The 12,324-nt window shown below is 47.6% G+C and overlaps 1 protein-coding gene across 3 annotated transcripts in view; it reads left to right on the top strand.

The window, feature by feature from the left end:
- The window catches only part of LOC142769155 (uncharacterized), a 45,332-nt gene extending 35,984 nt beyond the window's left edge, over positions 1-9,348 (top strand). For all 3 annotated transcript variants that reach the window (XM_075872110.1, XM_075872109.1, XM_075872111.1), the window contains one exon: positions 9,237-9,348. In XM_075872110.1, coding sequence (XP_075728225.1) covers positions 9,237-9,301 — 65 coding nt within the window. In that variant the 3' untranslated portion in view covers positions 9,302-9,348. The remainder of the gene's footprint in view (positions 1-9,236) is intronic.
- Positions 9,349-12,324: the final 2,976 nt, after the last annotated feature.

Here is a 12,324-nt window from a genome sequence, read left to right as displayed (position 1 = left end):
TCGTGTTCGGCTCGCGCGATAGGCAAACTGGGCGCGTCGGCTGTGCTAAATGCCTCCCTCGGTGGGCACGGCTGATAAGGAACTACGTGCGATAAGAACCGTGCATAAGGTATTGTTTTACGGAGACCCGACGCAAAAGATGGTGACAAAGTTACATTATTTTCGACAGACTTTTCTCCTATAGTTCGTAATGTTTGTCAGTGTTGGGTGTTGGATCCATGCTGCCTATCATTATAGATGTCGTGAACGATGCGAAAATCAGAGCATGAATTCAACTTTGTCACGTGTGAATAATGCCTCAAGATGGTCGACTTAATCAATGAACATTTTTGAATAGATCCGCTTCATTATACTAATCTTGATGTTCCACCTATTTCGTAGCGTTTTTCGTGCTTATAATAATGCACAATAATAATGCCTGCAATGAAAGCAATAGACACATGAAAACTGGTTGAGTGTAGTTTTGCGACCAAGTCGTATGGGTAGGTGTTGACGAAATATGTTGGTCCGTTAACCTTACTGAGACGGAATTAACCTTATTGAGACGGACACGGTGGTGTAGTGGCTAAGGTACTCGTCTGCTGACCCGCACGTGATGGTATCGAATACCGGCTTCGGCGGCTGGATTTTCGATGGAAGCCAAAATGCTCTAGGCCCGTGTGCTCAATTTTGGTGAACGTAAAAATCCCAGGTGGTCGAAATTTCTGGAGCTCTCCACCACGGTGTCTCTCATAATCATATGGTTGTTTTGTGACGTTAATGCCCATATATCTATCCATATTTCCTTTTTAAAGACGATAGTCTTTCTTGGGGACCTTCGACGCAACAGTTTTGATCTGTCTGTCTGTCTGTCTGTCTGTCTGTCTGTCTGTCTGTCTGTCTGTCTGTCTGTCTGTCTGTACAATTGTCTGTTTGTCCACTCTTACCGTCATCGGGTACTTGAAACGGCCGAACCCCTCCGCAGCGACCACCAATGTTGCTCAAGGTTGAGCGTTCATGCTTCCGCATTTGTCAATTAGAAGCAAATAAAGCAAATATAGCGCATGTCTGGGGCACCATAACAACATGCTGTAACGAGGGCAGTGGGCATGGAGCTCGAGGATAGAAAAGGAAGAAGACTTGCTGTGATCGCGGGCTTGCGTTCAGTTAGCCCTTGCGCTAAATAAAGCTCTCCTTCGCCGAGTCAACTCCTGCTTGTTCAACAACCCGTTACAAGTGGTGGAGGTGCTGGGTACATCTGGTCCTCACCCTGGAACTTCGCAGCCGCACACTCCAACGACCTCCTACAATGGCTGATCCGGGGCCATCTCATGCTGCTACTCCAGATCTCGCACCTGTGCCTGTCTTCTGCGCTGGCGCTCTCCGGCAGCGCGACCCCCCCATACTTGGTGGCACAGAGGACCAAGATGTGGACAACTGGATTGCCGAGTATGAACTGGTGAGTGCCGTCAATAAGTGGAACGCAGCCGATAAGCTCACAAATGTGAGTTTTTACCTGACCGACGTGGCAAAACTATGGTACAAAAATCATCAAAGTGATTTCAGTACCTGGTCAGAATTGGCGAAAGCCCTCGCGGAAGTGTTTGGCCGTCCTGCTGTCCGCCGCCTTCGTGCTGAACAGCGCTTGCGGGGCAGAGTACAGAGAGCAGATGAAAGTTTCACGAGCTACATCGAAGATGTGCTATTTCTCTGCAAGCTCGTCGATTCGACTCTGGACGAGGCAGGCAAGATCAAGAACATCATGAAAGGAATCGACGACGGTGCATTCCAAATGCTGGCTGCGAAGAGTCCCCAGACGGTCGCCGAGGTGATTCAGCTCTGCCAAAGCTATGATGAGCTGCGTAGGCAGCGCGCTTCTACACGTTGCGCTGCTCAAGACACCGCGGACATCTCATCCCTCGACTATCGCCATGACACTCTGCGTTGATGCCAGTCATAAAGCAATTCATACGCGAGGAGGTCGCCCGGCAGCTATCTATAGTCACAAGAACTACCGAGACGATGCCACCCTTGTCGCCTTCGCTTCGCCAGGTCATTCAATCACAAGTTGCCGAAGCATTGCCGCCAGCTCAGGCTCCACCAACTGTTACCGCACCACTAACGTATGCAGCCGCAGTTGCTCGGCCACGTGTGCCAGCGTCTCCTACCATCAACGAAGCTACTCGCCACGTTTATTCGTCGACGCCACCTTCCCGCTCGCGGACCGTCCCGTCTCTGGCTGTATATGAAACAGGTCAGAACGTTTATATGACGCCGCCGCCTGCACGACCATTTACGGCACCTTATTCAGCGAACAGTGCCCCTATCGTCAGCCAATGGCGCACTCCGGATAATCGGCCGATATGTTTTTCATGTGGCATCCCAGGCCACGTAGCTCGTCACTGCCGACGTCACAGCTTCCCTTCTCACGACATTGCAGGGGCCTCACATTACATGCCCACTCAGCCGCGATATCCCGTTCCTGCCGATCCACCTCGAGACGTACGTCCCGGTCGCCGACCATCCGGCTCAAGTCGTTCACCTTCTCCTCGTCGTCGATCTATTTCTCCGATGTTACGTCGCAACAGCCCACCGCGAGGGGAAAACTGACGGGCGCAGTTCCGGAGGCAAGAACTGCGTTGGCAGCGAAAATTTCAAGACCTAACTGCTGTCCTCCGAACAAAATCGAACTCTATATTGATGGCATTAAAGTAATGATGGCATTAAGGAGCTGCCGTATCTGTAATTAGCGAAAAACTGTGCCGAAACTTGAAGAAAGTTACCACACAACTTACCGACCTATCTTTGCAGACAGCTACGTCCCATCATATTCAGCCTTCAGCTTTGTGCACTGCACGAGTCGTCATTCAAGGTGCGATGTACGTCGTCACATTTGTAGTTTTATTCCGTTCTTCACATGACGTTATCCTTGGGTGGGACTTTCGTCAAATTCTGCTTTGGTCGACTGTGCTCGTTCTGAACTCGCGTTATCTGTGTCGTGCTATGACCCCGACGATATTGCTTCGTGTAGAGTGTTTGCTGCTTCTGACGTTGACATTGCGCCTTTCTCAGCTGTTGTTGTCTCGGTGTCGTGTGTCTCCCCTCCGAAATCGCCTGTGTTGTTTATGCCATCGGTCCCATCTGCGTGCCGTCGAAATATCATGCTTCCGTTTGCCGTCGTCATTTTTCGCAATGGTCACGCTGCCATTTATGTGTGCAATCCCTCGGACAGCCCGTCATCCTTACTACGTGGAGAATGCCTGGGAAGCTACGAACCTTGCGAGTGCATTCTTCCGGCTACTATACCCGATTCAACGGTTTCGCTCCCAATTTGTGCTGTCACTCCTACCAACGCGCCTAATGATGCTCTGAACGTATTCTCGAATGCCATTGACTCTGAGCTCGCACCAACTCAGCGCGAAGAGATTATAAATCTTCTTCTCCGCTTTCGTTCTTCATTCGATCGTGACCAGTCAGGCTTAAGCCGAACCTCTGCGGTCGTTCATCGTATTGACACCGGTCAACAAGCCCCGCTAAGGCAGCGTCCGTACCGTGTGTCATCTGCTGAACGCCGTGTCATCGACGAACAAGTAGAGAACATGTTGAAACGTGGCATCATCGAGTCCTCCAACAGTCCCTGGGCTTCACCGGTTGTTCTCGTCAAGAAAAAAGACGGATCCATCCGGTTCTGCGTTGACTACCGCCGACTCAACAAGATAACGCGCAAAGACGTATACCCTCTGCCGCGCATCGATGATGCCTTGGACTGCCTACAAGGAGCAGAGTTCTTTTCTTCGTTAGCTTTACGCTCCGGCTACTGGCAGGTGCCCATGGCAGAGGGTGACCGCCCGAAGACAGCCTTTGTAACACCGAATGGACTATATGAGTTCACCGTTATGCCCTTTGGCCTCTGCAATGCGCCTGCCACTTTCGAAACGATGATGAATACCGTCTTGCGAGGTCTGAAATGGAAAACGTGCCTCTGTTATTTGGATGACATTGTGGTATTTTCAAGCGACTTTGCGACCCACCTCAGCCGCCTCGAGCAAGTTCTTACGTGCCTTTCCACGGCGAGACTTCAACTTAACTTGAAGAAATGCCGCTTAGGTGCTCGCAAGCTTGTAATTCTCGGCCATGTGGTTTCTAAGGACGGCATTGTCCCGGACCCTACGAAACTTAATGCAGTCGCGGCGTTCCCAAAGCCAACCACCATCAAAGAGCTTCGAAGCTTCATCGGCCTATGTTCTTACTTCCGGCGCTACGTCCGCAATTTCGCCTCCATTATCGCCCCCTTGACCAATCTTCTTGCCGGAAGTTCTGATTTGTCAGCGTGGTCGCAGGCGTGTGATGATGCATTTCAGGAACTCCGACGGCTCCTCACCACGCCTCCCATACTCCGACATTTCGATCCGTCTGCTCCAACGGAGCTTCATACGGACGCTAGTGGGGTCGGGCTAGGGGCCATACTGGCCCAACGCAAGGAGGGCTCTGACGAGTACGTCGTTGCTTATGCCAGCCGCACCCTCAGTAAAGCCGAGAAGAATTACAGTGTAACTGAAAAGGAGTGCCTTGCCATTATTTGGGCAATCGGAAAATTTCGGCCTTATTTATATGGACGTCCGTTTGATATTGTAACAGACCACCATGCGCTTTGCTGGTTATCTTCACTAAAAGATCCTAATGGTCGGCTCGCTCGTTGGGCATTGCGGTTACAGGAGTTCGATATCCGTGTTATCTACCGTTCTGGCCGGAAGCATTCCGACGCCGATGCCCTGTCACGTTCGCCATTGGCTTCAGAGCCTGTTGGCTCGCCCATCTCCACTAGCGCTGCCTTGGCCATCAGCATTTCGAACATGCCTTCCGAGCAACGCAAAGATGCTTGGATTTCTTTTCTTTTGGACTTTCTCTCAAACTGGACGCACGCTCCAGTTTCCAGGACGCTTCGCCGTCAAGCAGGACACTTCGCTATTCGGGATAACCTGCTTTACCGCCGAAACTACAGCTCGATCGGCCGTAAGTGGTTGCTCGTCATCCCCCGACATCTGCGCTCTGACATCTGTGCCACGTTCCACGATGATCCGCAATGTGGCCACGCTGGTGTGTTAAAAACATACACTCGCGTGCAGCTGCGGTACTACTGGCGCGGTATGTACCGTTTCGTTCGCCGTTACGTAAGGTCTTGCCTTACGTGCCAGCGACGCAAAATGCCCACTCAACATGCCACAGGTTCCCTTGCAGCCGTTGCCATGTCCAGCACGAGCTTTCGATCGTGTCGGAATCGACCTTTACGGTTCGCTTCCCTATACTTCGAGTAGACCCGCTGGGTCATTGTCGCTATCGACCACCTAACGCGGTACGCTGAAACAGCTGCGTTACCTTCTGCCGCAAAAGACGTTGCGTGTTTTATACTGCAAAACCTGGTTTTAAGGCATGGAGCACCTCGGGAGTTACTAAGCGACCGCGGCCGCGTTTTTCTCTCCGATGCCATCAAAGCGTTGTTGAGCGAGTGTCGCATCATACACCGCACTACCACAGCCTATCACCCGCAAACTAATGGGATGACAGAGCGTTTTAATTGTACACTTGGGGATATGCTGGCCAAGTACGCTTCATCCGACCAGTCAAATTGGGATAGCATACTCCCTTTTGTGACATATGCTTACAACACTGCAACGCAAAGCACCACTGGATTTTCGCCTTTCTTCCTTCTTTATGGACGCGAGCCATCATAAACAATGGATACCATTCTTCCTTATCGACCGGACCCTTCAGAGATTACTACCGTTTCTCGAGCAGCAGCACACGCTGAAGAATGTCGGAAGCTTGCTCGTGCGTTCACGTCACATTACCAGACGCGCCAAAAACATCGCCACGACGCGTTAACCACGCATATGAGCTTTGCTCCGAACTCACTGGTGTGGTTATGGATTCCTTCTACTGCTCCAGGACTCTCCCACAAGCTTTCGTCCAGGTACCATGCCCTTATCGAGTTGTACGCCAAACATCCCCTGCCAACTACCTTGTCGAGCCGCTGGATGCATCTCCGGACAAGCGCCGTCGGGGAAAAGAAATCGTACACATCTCTCGGCTCAAGCCATATCATGACCCTTCTGTGTACACCTGTCCTTAGGTCGCCAGGATGGCTCCCTCATCGGCCGGGGGTGATTGTAACGAGGGCAGTGGGCATGGAGCTCAAGTATAGAAAAGGAAGAAGACTTGCTGTGATCGCAGGCTTGCGTTCAGTTAGCCCTTGCGCTAAATAAAGCTCTCCTTCGCCGAGTCAACTCCTGCTTGTTCAACAACCCGTTACAATGCATATATTCTGTATGTGCATCTCTTACTAGAAAACGCATACGTAAATAATTTTAGAGACTGTCGCACTTATCACGCTGCTCTAACCATGCAACGCTTGCACGCAGGGAGCGTTTCCAACGCTTTGCTAAGACGCGATGATGGTGGCACCTACCCTCCGCCTCGCGTTTTACACCTTATCACCTCTGAAACGGGCGCGCATGCCACGCGCTTTGTTTTCCAAAAGAAACTGCCAGATGGCGCTCATGACTCACGTGTTACGTGACTTGATGCACTCGTTCACCTCCGCTGCACGCTCGAGGCACTCTAACGCAGCGCCTCCAGAATATCATTCACCGATTTTCTTGCGCAGAACATCAGATAAATGTTATCTTCACTCTCTCCACACGCAAGACTATCGTCTTTTGACGACATTTACAGATTACATGCAGATACGGGGCCGATTTTTTCTTTTTGTTCTTTTCATACTTCTGTTTCTATTTCAATCTATCTGTTCCTTCTTCTCTGTGCTCTTCCTCCTTTCTATTTCCCTCTTTCGCTTACCCTCATTCCCCGTTCTATTAACGTTCGTGTACTCTATTGTAAAATTGAATGTCCTGCTTTGCCAGCAAGCCTATATTGCTCGCTGTTTCGGACGCTCACATTCTGATGAAGTGTAAGTGAGGTCTAATTTCACATCGGCAAGTGGATTGTTTATTGCGGCAACGTCTGTTTCCCACACTGTTATTTAGATATTTGCTCTCTCTCTCTATCTAACTCTGTCTCTCTCAATCATTATTTATGGGTTTATTTCTCTATATATGCTTGCCTTCTCACGCATCCCGTTATTGCTATCATCGCTGAATAAATCAGTGCGCACCTAATAGCACAGATAAGAAAAAAGGGGATGAAGAAGCCGCAGATGTGGCTGTCAGCTGATAACAATGTTTTATTTGTACGACACATTACAACTCTCCAGCTTTCCAGCTCTACAGCAAAGTAATGCAGTCATGCAATGATTCACACTGGTCAGTCAGGGAACCAGTTCTTGCACACCGTGGGGGAACCCATCAAGTCACATTGAAAGGTCGTCATTGTATCACATCATCTAAGCTCTCGGTGACGAGGGATTAGCAAAGTACAGGTGGTTTCACACAAAATTTATAGTCCATTTCGAAGGTATACGTGAAGACTACACGCACTTACTATACCTTTATACCACTATCACGCGACAAGACCACGCTGGCCCCGTGTAATGCCCGAACCGACCAAAACAATTTTCACGAAACGAGCTATGCGTTAGTGCAGTCGTATGCGCCTCCGATCCCTTATGCGTGTAACGGGGGAAAACGCAAACGTCCAAGTGGTACACCCAATGTTGCAGCGTTAGTGCGCACTATAAGGTATTGCTACACGACACTCAGAAAAACCGCTAGACTCCGCATTAGCGCATACCTTGTAAACGTCTTTGCCGAAATTTTTGCACTCAATTTATAGACATTAAAAACGCAGCACTAATAAATAACGAGAAACAGCAGCCTTAAAACCACGCATTGTCTACACAAACACTGTGCTAACCACTAACAACCCCAGCCTCTAGTGTACATGGTATATGAACACCTGCTGGCACGTAATAGATCGACACGCCCACCATGGTGGTCAAGTGGTTATAGTGTTTGACTGTTGAGTCATATATAGCGAGATCGACTTTACGCTGCGACAGCCGTACGTCAATGGGGATGAAATACTAGAGGCCTATGTACGATATTCAACCTCACAATAAGTAACACCATACGGTAGAAGTGAAACGACCTTTTATACGACGTGCCTCTTTGAGGGTGATTGACTTGCTTTGTGGGTGATTAACTTGGAAGAGCATTCATGAATCCTAAATAATTTCATTGTAATAGCTCAAAATTCTTCGGCAATGTCTGTAGTTCTGTGGAGACGTTAAACTACAAACCCGTTGTCCTCAATTAGCCAACCTCTTGTCCTTATTTCTCTATCATTTCGTTTTTAACTCAAGTTTGAAGAGAAGAAAACTACCAGTAGTGCTTTGCATGACGCGTGAAAAAATGCTATGTGCACTATTATCTATGATGTAGGGGGTCTGCGAAAATAGTAGTGTCATTTCTTGAAATAAATGCATGCTGCCACTCCGGAATACTAAATGCTTGGAGTTAGATTCTCAGAAAGTGATGATCGCTTAAGTTAGTTCAGTGAACAACGCATATAACTACCTCAAACCTTGCGGTATAACCTCACCGTACGTCGTGAATATATCACCGGTAAAAAAAAGAACTATTGCTGAAGTTGCCTTCTGATATTTTTCTCAAGGAATTATTCAGCCTTTTTTTTCTGGAAAAATTTGAGGCTTTTGACACTGACATTCAACACATTATCTTTCGGTGTTTCCGTGTGGCTAAGACAGCGAAAATAATGCCTAGCTTCTTAGGGCTTGGCTATGATTCCTGCCCTTTAATGGTTCATATGTCCGTATGTGATCTAAGCCTTAATTCAAGGGTAACTGAGTTGAAAAAAGGAGAAAGGAATTTTATCTCTTGCCGACGTTGCACCTTGTAACCAGGCCGTTTTTATTTTTGCAAGATACATTTTGCACTGCGACGATATTCTCTGGGCGGTGGCGTGTTTTATTGCTTGATACCAAATGCGTATTTATTTTTACATGAAGTAGAAAACCTGCGAAAAAGGCTTCACACAAAAAAGAACGCATGTCAGTGCTGTTCTTGTGCCCTCTTTGTTCTATGTGTTGTCCTTTGCGTTGGTTTTTTACGTCATGAAGTTTAACCAACTCGCCCAGTTTTGTACGCTACTGCACTATATTTACATTTCTCAAAAGCTAATGTACTTACTAGATTAGGTACGTTTCATACAATGCTTGACATTTGTTCACAAGATAACTGTTCGTCAACAGTTGCTTGTTTATCTTTGTCTTTTTTTGTCAGATGCTCGTCGGGACATGCGAAGATTGCAAAGACGAATAAGGTATACATATTTCAAAACATCCTAATGCCGACAAACTACTTTTGCAAAATAAAGGTTGTGTTATCGCATGAAGTTGCACATTCTCTAAGCTTAATTTGAAAATAAGCGCATTGTGAATGCTTCAATAAAATTAATTTCTTGCATTTAGTGTGCTTTAACTCTGCGCCGTTAATTAGCTCATTAGTACTTATAGAAGAATATTATGAAATATATATTTACCACACCCATTTTGCTGTGGCAGAAAGAAGATTATCCGAGAACAGTTATGAACATTGTGTGCAAATGGGTTCTTTCGGACTCTATAAAGTAATGTTGAACTTATGCGGATATTTGGAAGAGTGAATTGTTCATGTAGTTTTGCTGAAGCATTTATTTCAACATTTTGCAGATAAAAGCTGGCGCGAGGCTCATTGAACGCAATAATAAAAAAGCCAATACTTCTGAACACTATTATCATCTCACAAAAGTAACTATATCTCGACACGGTAAACGTTGACCACGGGACGTTGTATTATAAGTATAATGCCTACTAACGATTTCGCTACTAATGATGTAACAACAGATCCTGCTCATTTAAATGAAACAGTTGCCTCATACTGCTTATCCTCGCAGATACGGTGGGCGGGACCAAGTGAATGATCTTGTTAGTTTATCTGACCTGCGCTTTATTTCACCTTTGAAGTTAACCTTTTCGAAGTGTGCCTCTCATGTGTTGGCGTACGAAGGCATAGTAAGTTATGTGCAAGTCACCATGAAAGAGGAAAAAAAACTCTGTAATGTGGTTTGTAGTGTGTCACTGTTACGAGGCCATGTGTGACGAATCAGCTTCATAAATTGTTTTGTGGTCACGATAAGAGACGGGGTCGACATGGTGACGGCCAAAGTGCGAAATTAATGAACTCGAAAGCAATTGTGGCGTGCGGGGGATGCAGTAAACGACATTGAGCGCAGTTCTTAAATTTCAGCTTCCTAACCAATGTTCAAGCTTCCAGTACTGGCATCAACGGGTCTTCCTACCAACCTTGGGCTGATCATTTGCTTTTAACTTTGCACCCCTGCACACAAGCGTCGTTTGGTTTCAAAACCAGGAAATTAGCTGTTACGTACACAGATGCAGTGCGCCCAAACTAACACTGATTCAGACCAGTAAACTGATACTGACGTATAAAAGGTGTTTCTCACGTAGAACTCACCAAAGTTTATTCGAGATAGATAGATATGTGGGGTTTAACGTCCCAAAACCACCCTATGATTATGCGAGACGCCGTAGTGGAGGGCTCCGGAAATTTAGACCACCTGGGGTTCTTTAACGTGCACCAAATCTGAGCACACGGGCCTACAACATTTCCGCCTCCATCGGAAATGCAGCCGCCGCAGCCGGGATTCGAAGTTTATTCAAACAGAACAGGCAACTCAGCGAGGAAAACAAAAAGCTGAATAATAGGGAGCCAAAGAAGAAGCAGAAATTTAGATTTAGCCATGGCACGGCTACAAGTCATGCAGATGAAGGCTTACGACGAAAGAGAGGCTGATTTGCCTGCCACATTCAAGCAATTGTCCTGATGTGCATAGCGACCGGCACGTTTTGCTTGAGTCATGAAGGCGACACGGCGTGACGCAAATACACACCTCATTTAACTCTACAAAACAATTTACACACGCACAGAAGATTATAAATAACATAAAAGAACTAGCTCACCACCAACAAAAAAGACTGGCACGTTTTATTTTGATGCCACTTTCTCCGTACTTCTCTAGGCGCAAGTCACCCCGCTGCGGTGGCCTAGTGGCTAAGGTACTCGGCTGCTGACCCGCAGATTGCGGGATCAAATCCCTGCTGCGGAGGCTGTATTTCTGATGGAGGCGGAAATGTTGTAGGCCCATGTGCTCAGATTTGGGTGCACGTTGAAAAACCCCAGGTGGTTTAAATTTCCGGAGCCCTCTCCTATGGCGTCTCTTAACAGCATATGGTGGTTTTGGGACGTTAAACACCCATATATCAATCAATCTAGTCGCGAATCAGGATATGCCTGCAGCAGAACAAAATCAAGGATGTCATCGTGCTGACACGCAACCATCGTTTAGTGCTTGTGCACTTACTGTTGTTGCTGCTGGCACTAAATCTTGCTCTGCGAATGATGCCAGGTGCCCTCGTGTTGTTCCCCTTGGTAAACAAATGCAGGCAGGTGCTTCTGGCATGACTCAGAACACCCTGGTTAGTTTGCCTTTGTGAAGCAGAGAAGCATCTGCAGCCCCGGACTGCTTGAAGGTTGGCGGAGCAAGCGCGCTTACCCGTCCCGGCAGGTCACCGCAACGACAGCCAGCTGGACAACGGGGGAAAAGAAGGGGTTGGTGACAGTTCCCCAAGGCTGGAACTCGGGCGGCTTCCCTGGCTTGGCCAATCTTGGGCAGAGCCCAGGCTACCCGGACCATCCACCTTCTTCACCGCTGTCCTGGCCACCGTTCTCCACTGTACGCACCTGTTCGATATGGCATGCCAGCAGGCACCTCTCGCTTCCTTTTCCTTTTCCGTTTTTCTTCACTCGCATTTTGTCCATTCATTTTCTTATCTCTCTATTCTTTTCCACTTGTGTTACAATCCTTGACTAGACGGCCCCTTGCATATCAACATCTTGGCCGCGAAAAACTTTTTTCACAATGGGCACTGCAACTGTCGGTACGTCTCACTGTCTTACACACAGGCAGCGCTTCACTATGCATTGCCACCGCACTTCACTACTACACGCCTTGCCACTACGCTGTGAAATGTCGTCAAATGTTCTACACTAACAACGAGCTTCCTGATCACACACAGCAGCACGTTATCATTCCAATATTTCATGATTTGTTTTATCAATACACTTCACTACAACACCGTACGAAACATTTACGTGCTGGGGTTAGTCACAAGAATGCGTGAATATCACGGAAGCGGTCATAGACAATACTCAGCACGTGGTACTTTTGAGCTGGTTGCATCATATTTTCCCATATAATCTGCGCCTGATTTCTCCGTACTCCACCTATTCTTTAATTTCATCTCCTTTT

This window comes from Rhipicephalus microplus, chromosome 8, assembly GCF_043290135.1.
Source record: "Rhipicephalus microplus isolate Deutch F79 chromosome 8, USDA_Rmic, whole genome shotgun sequence".
Lineage (NCBI taxonomy): Eukaryota > Metazoa > Arthropoda > Arachnida > Ixodida > Ixodidae > Rhipicephalus > Rhipicephalus microplus.
Note: the sequence above shows the minus strand (reverse complement) of the source record. Positions and strands in the feature narration are given on the sequence as shown.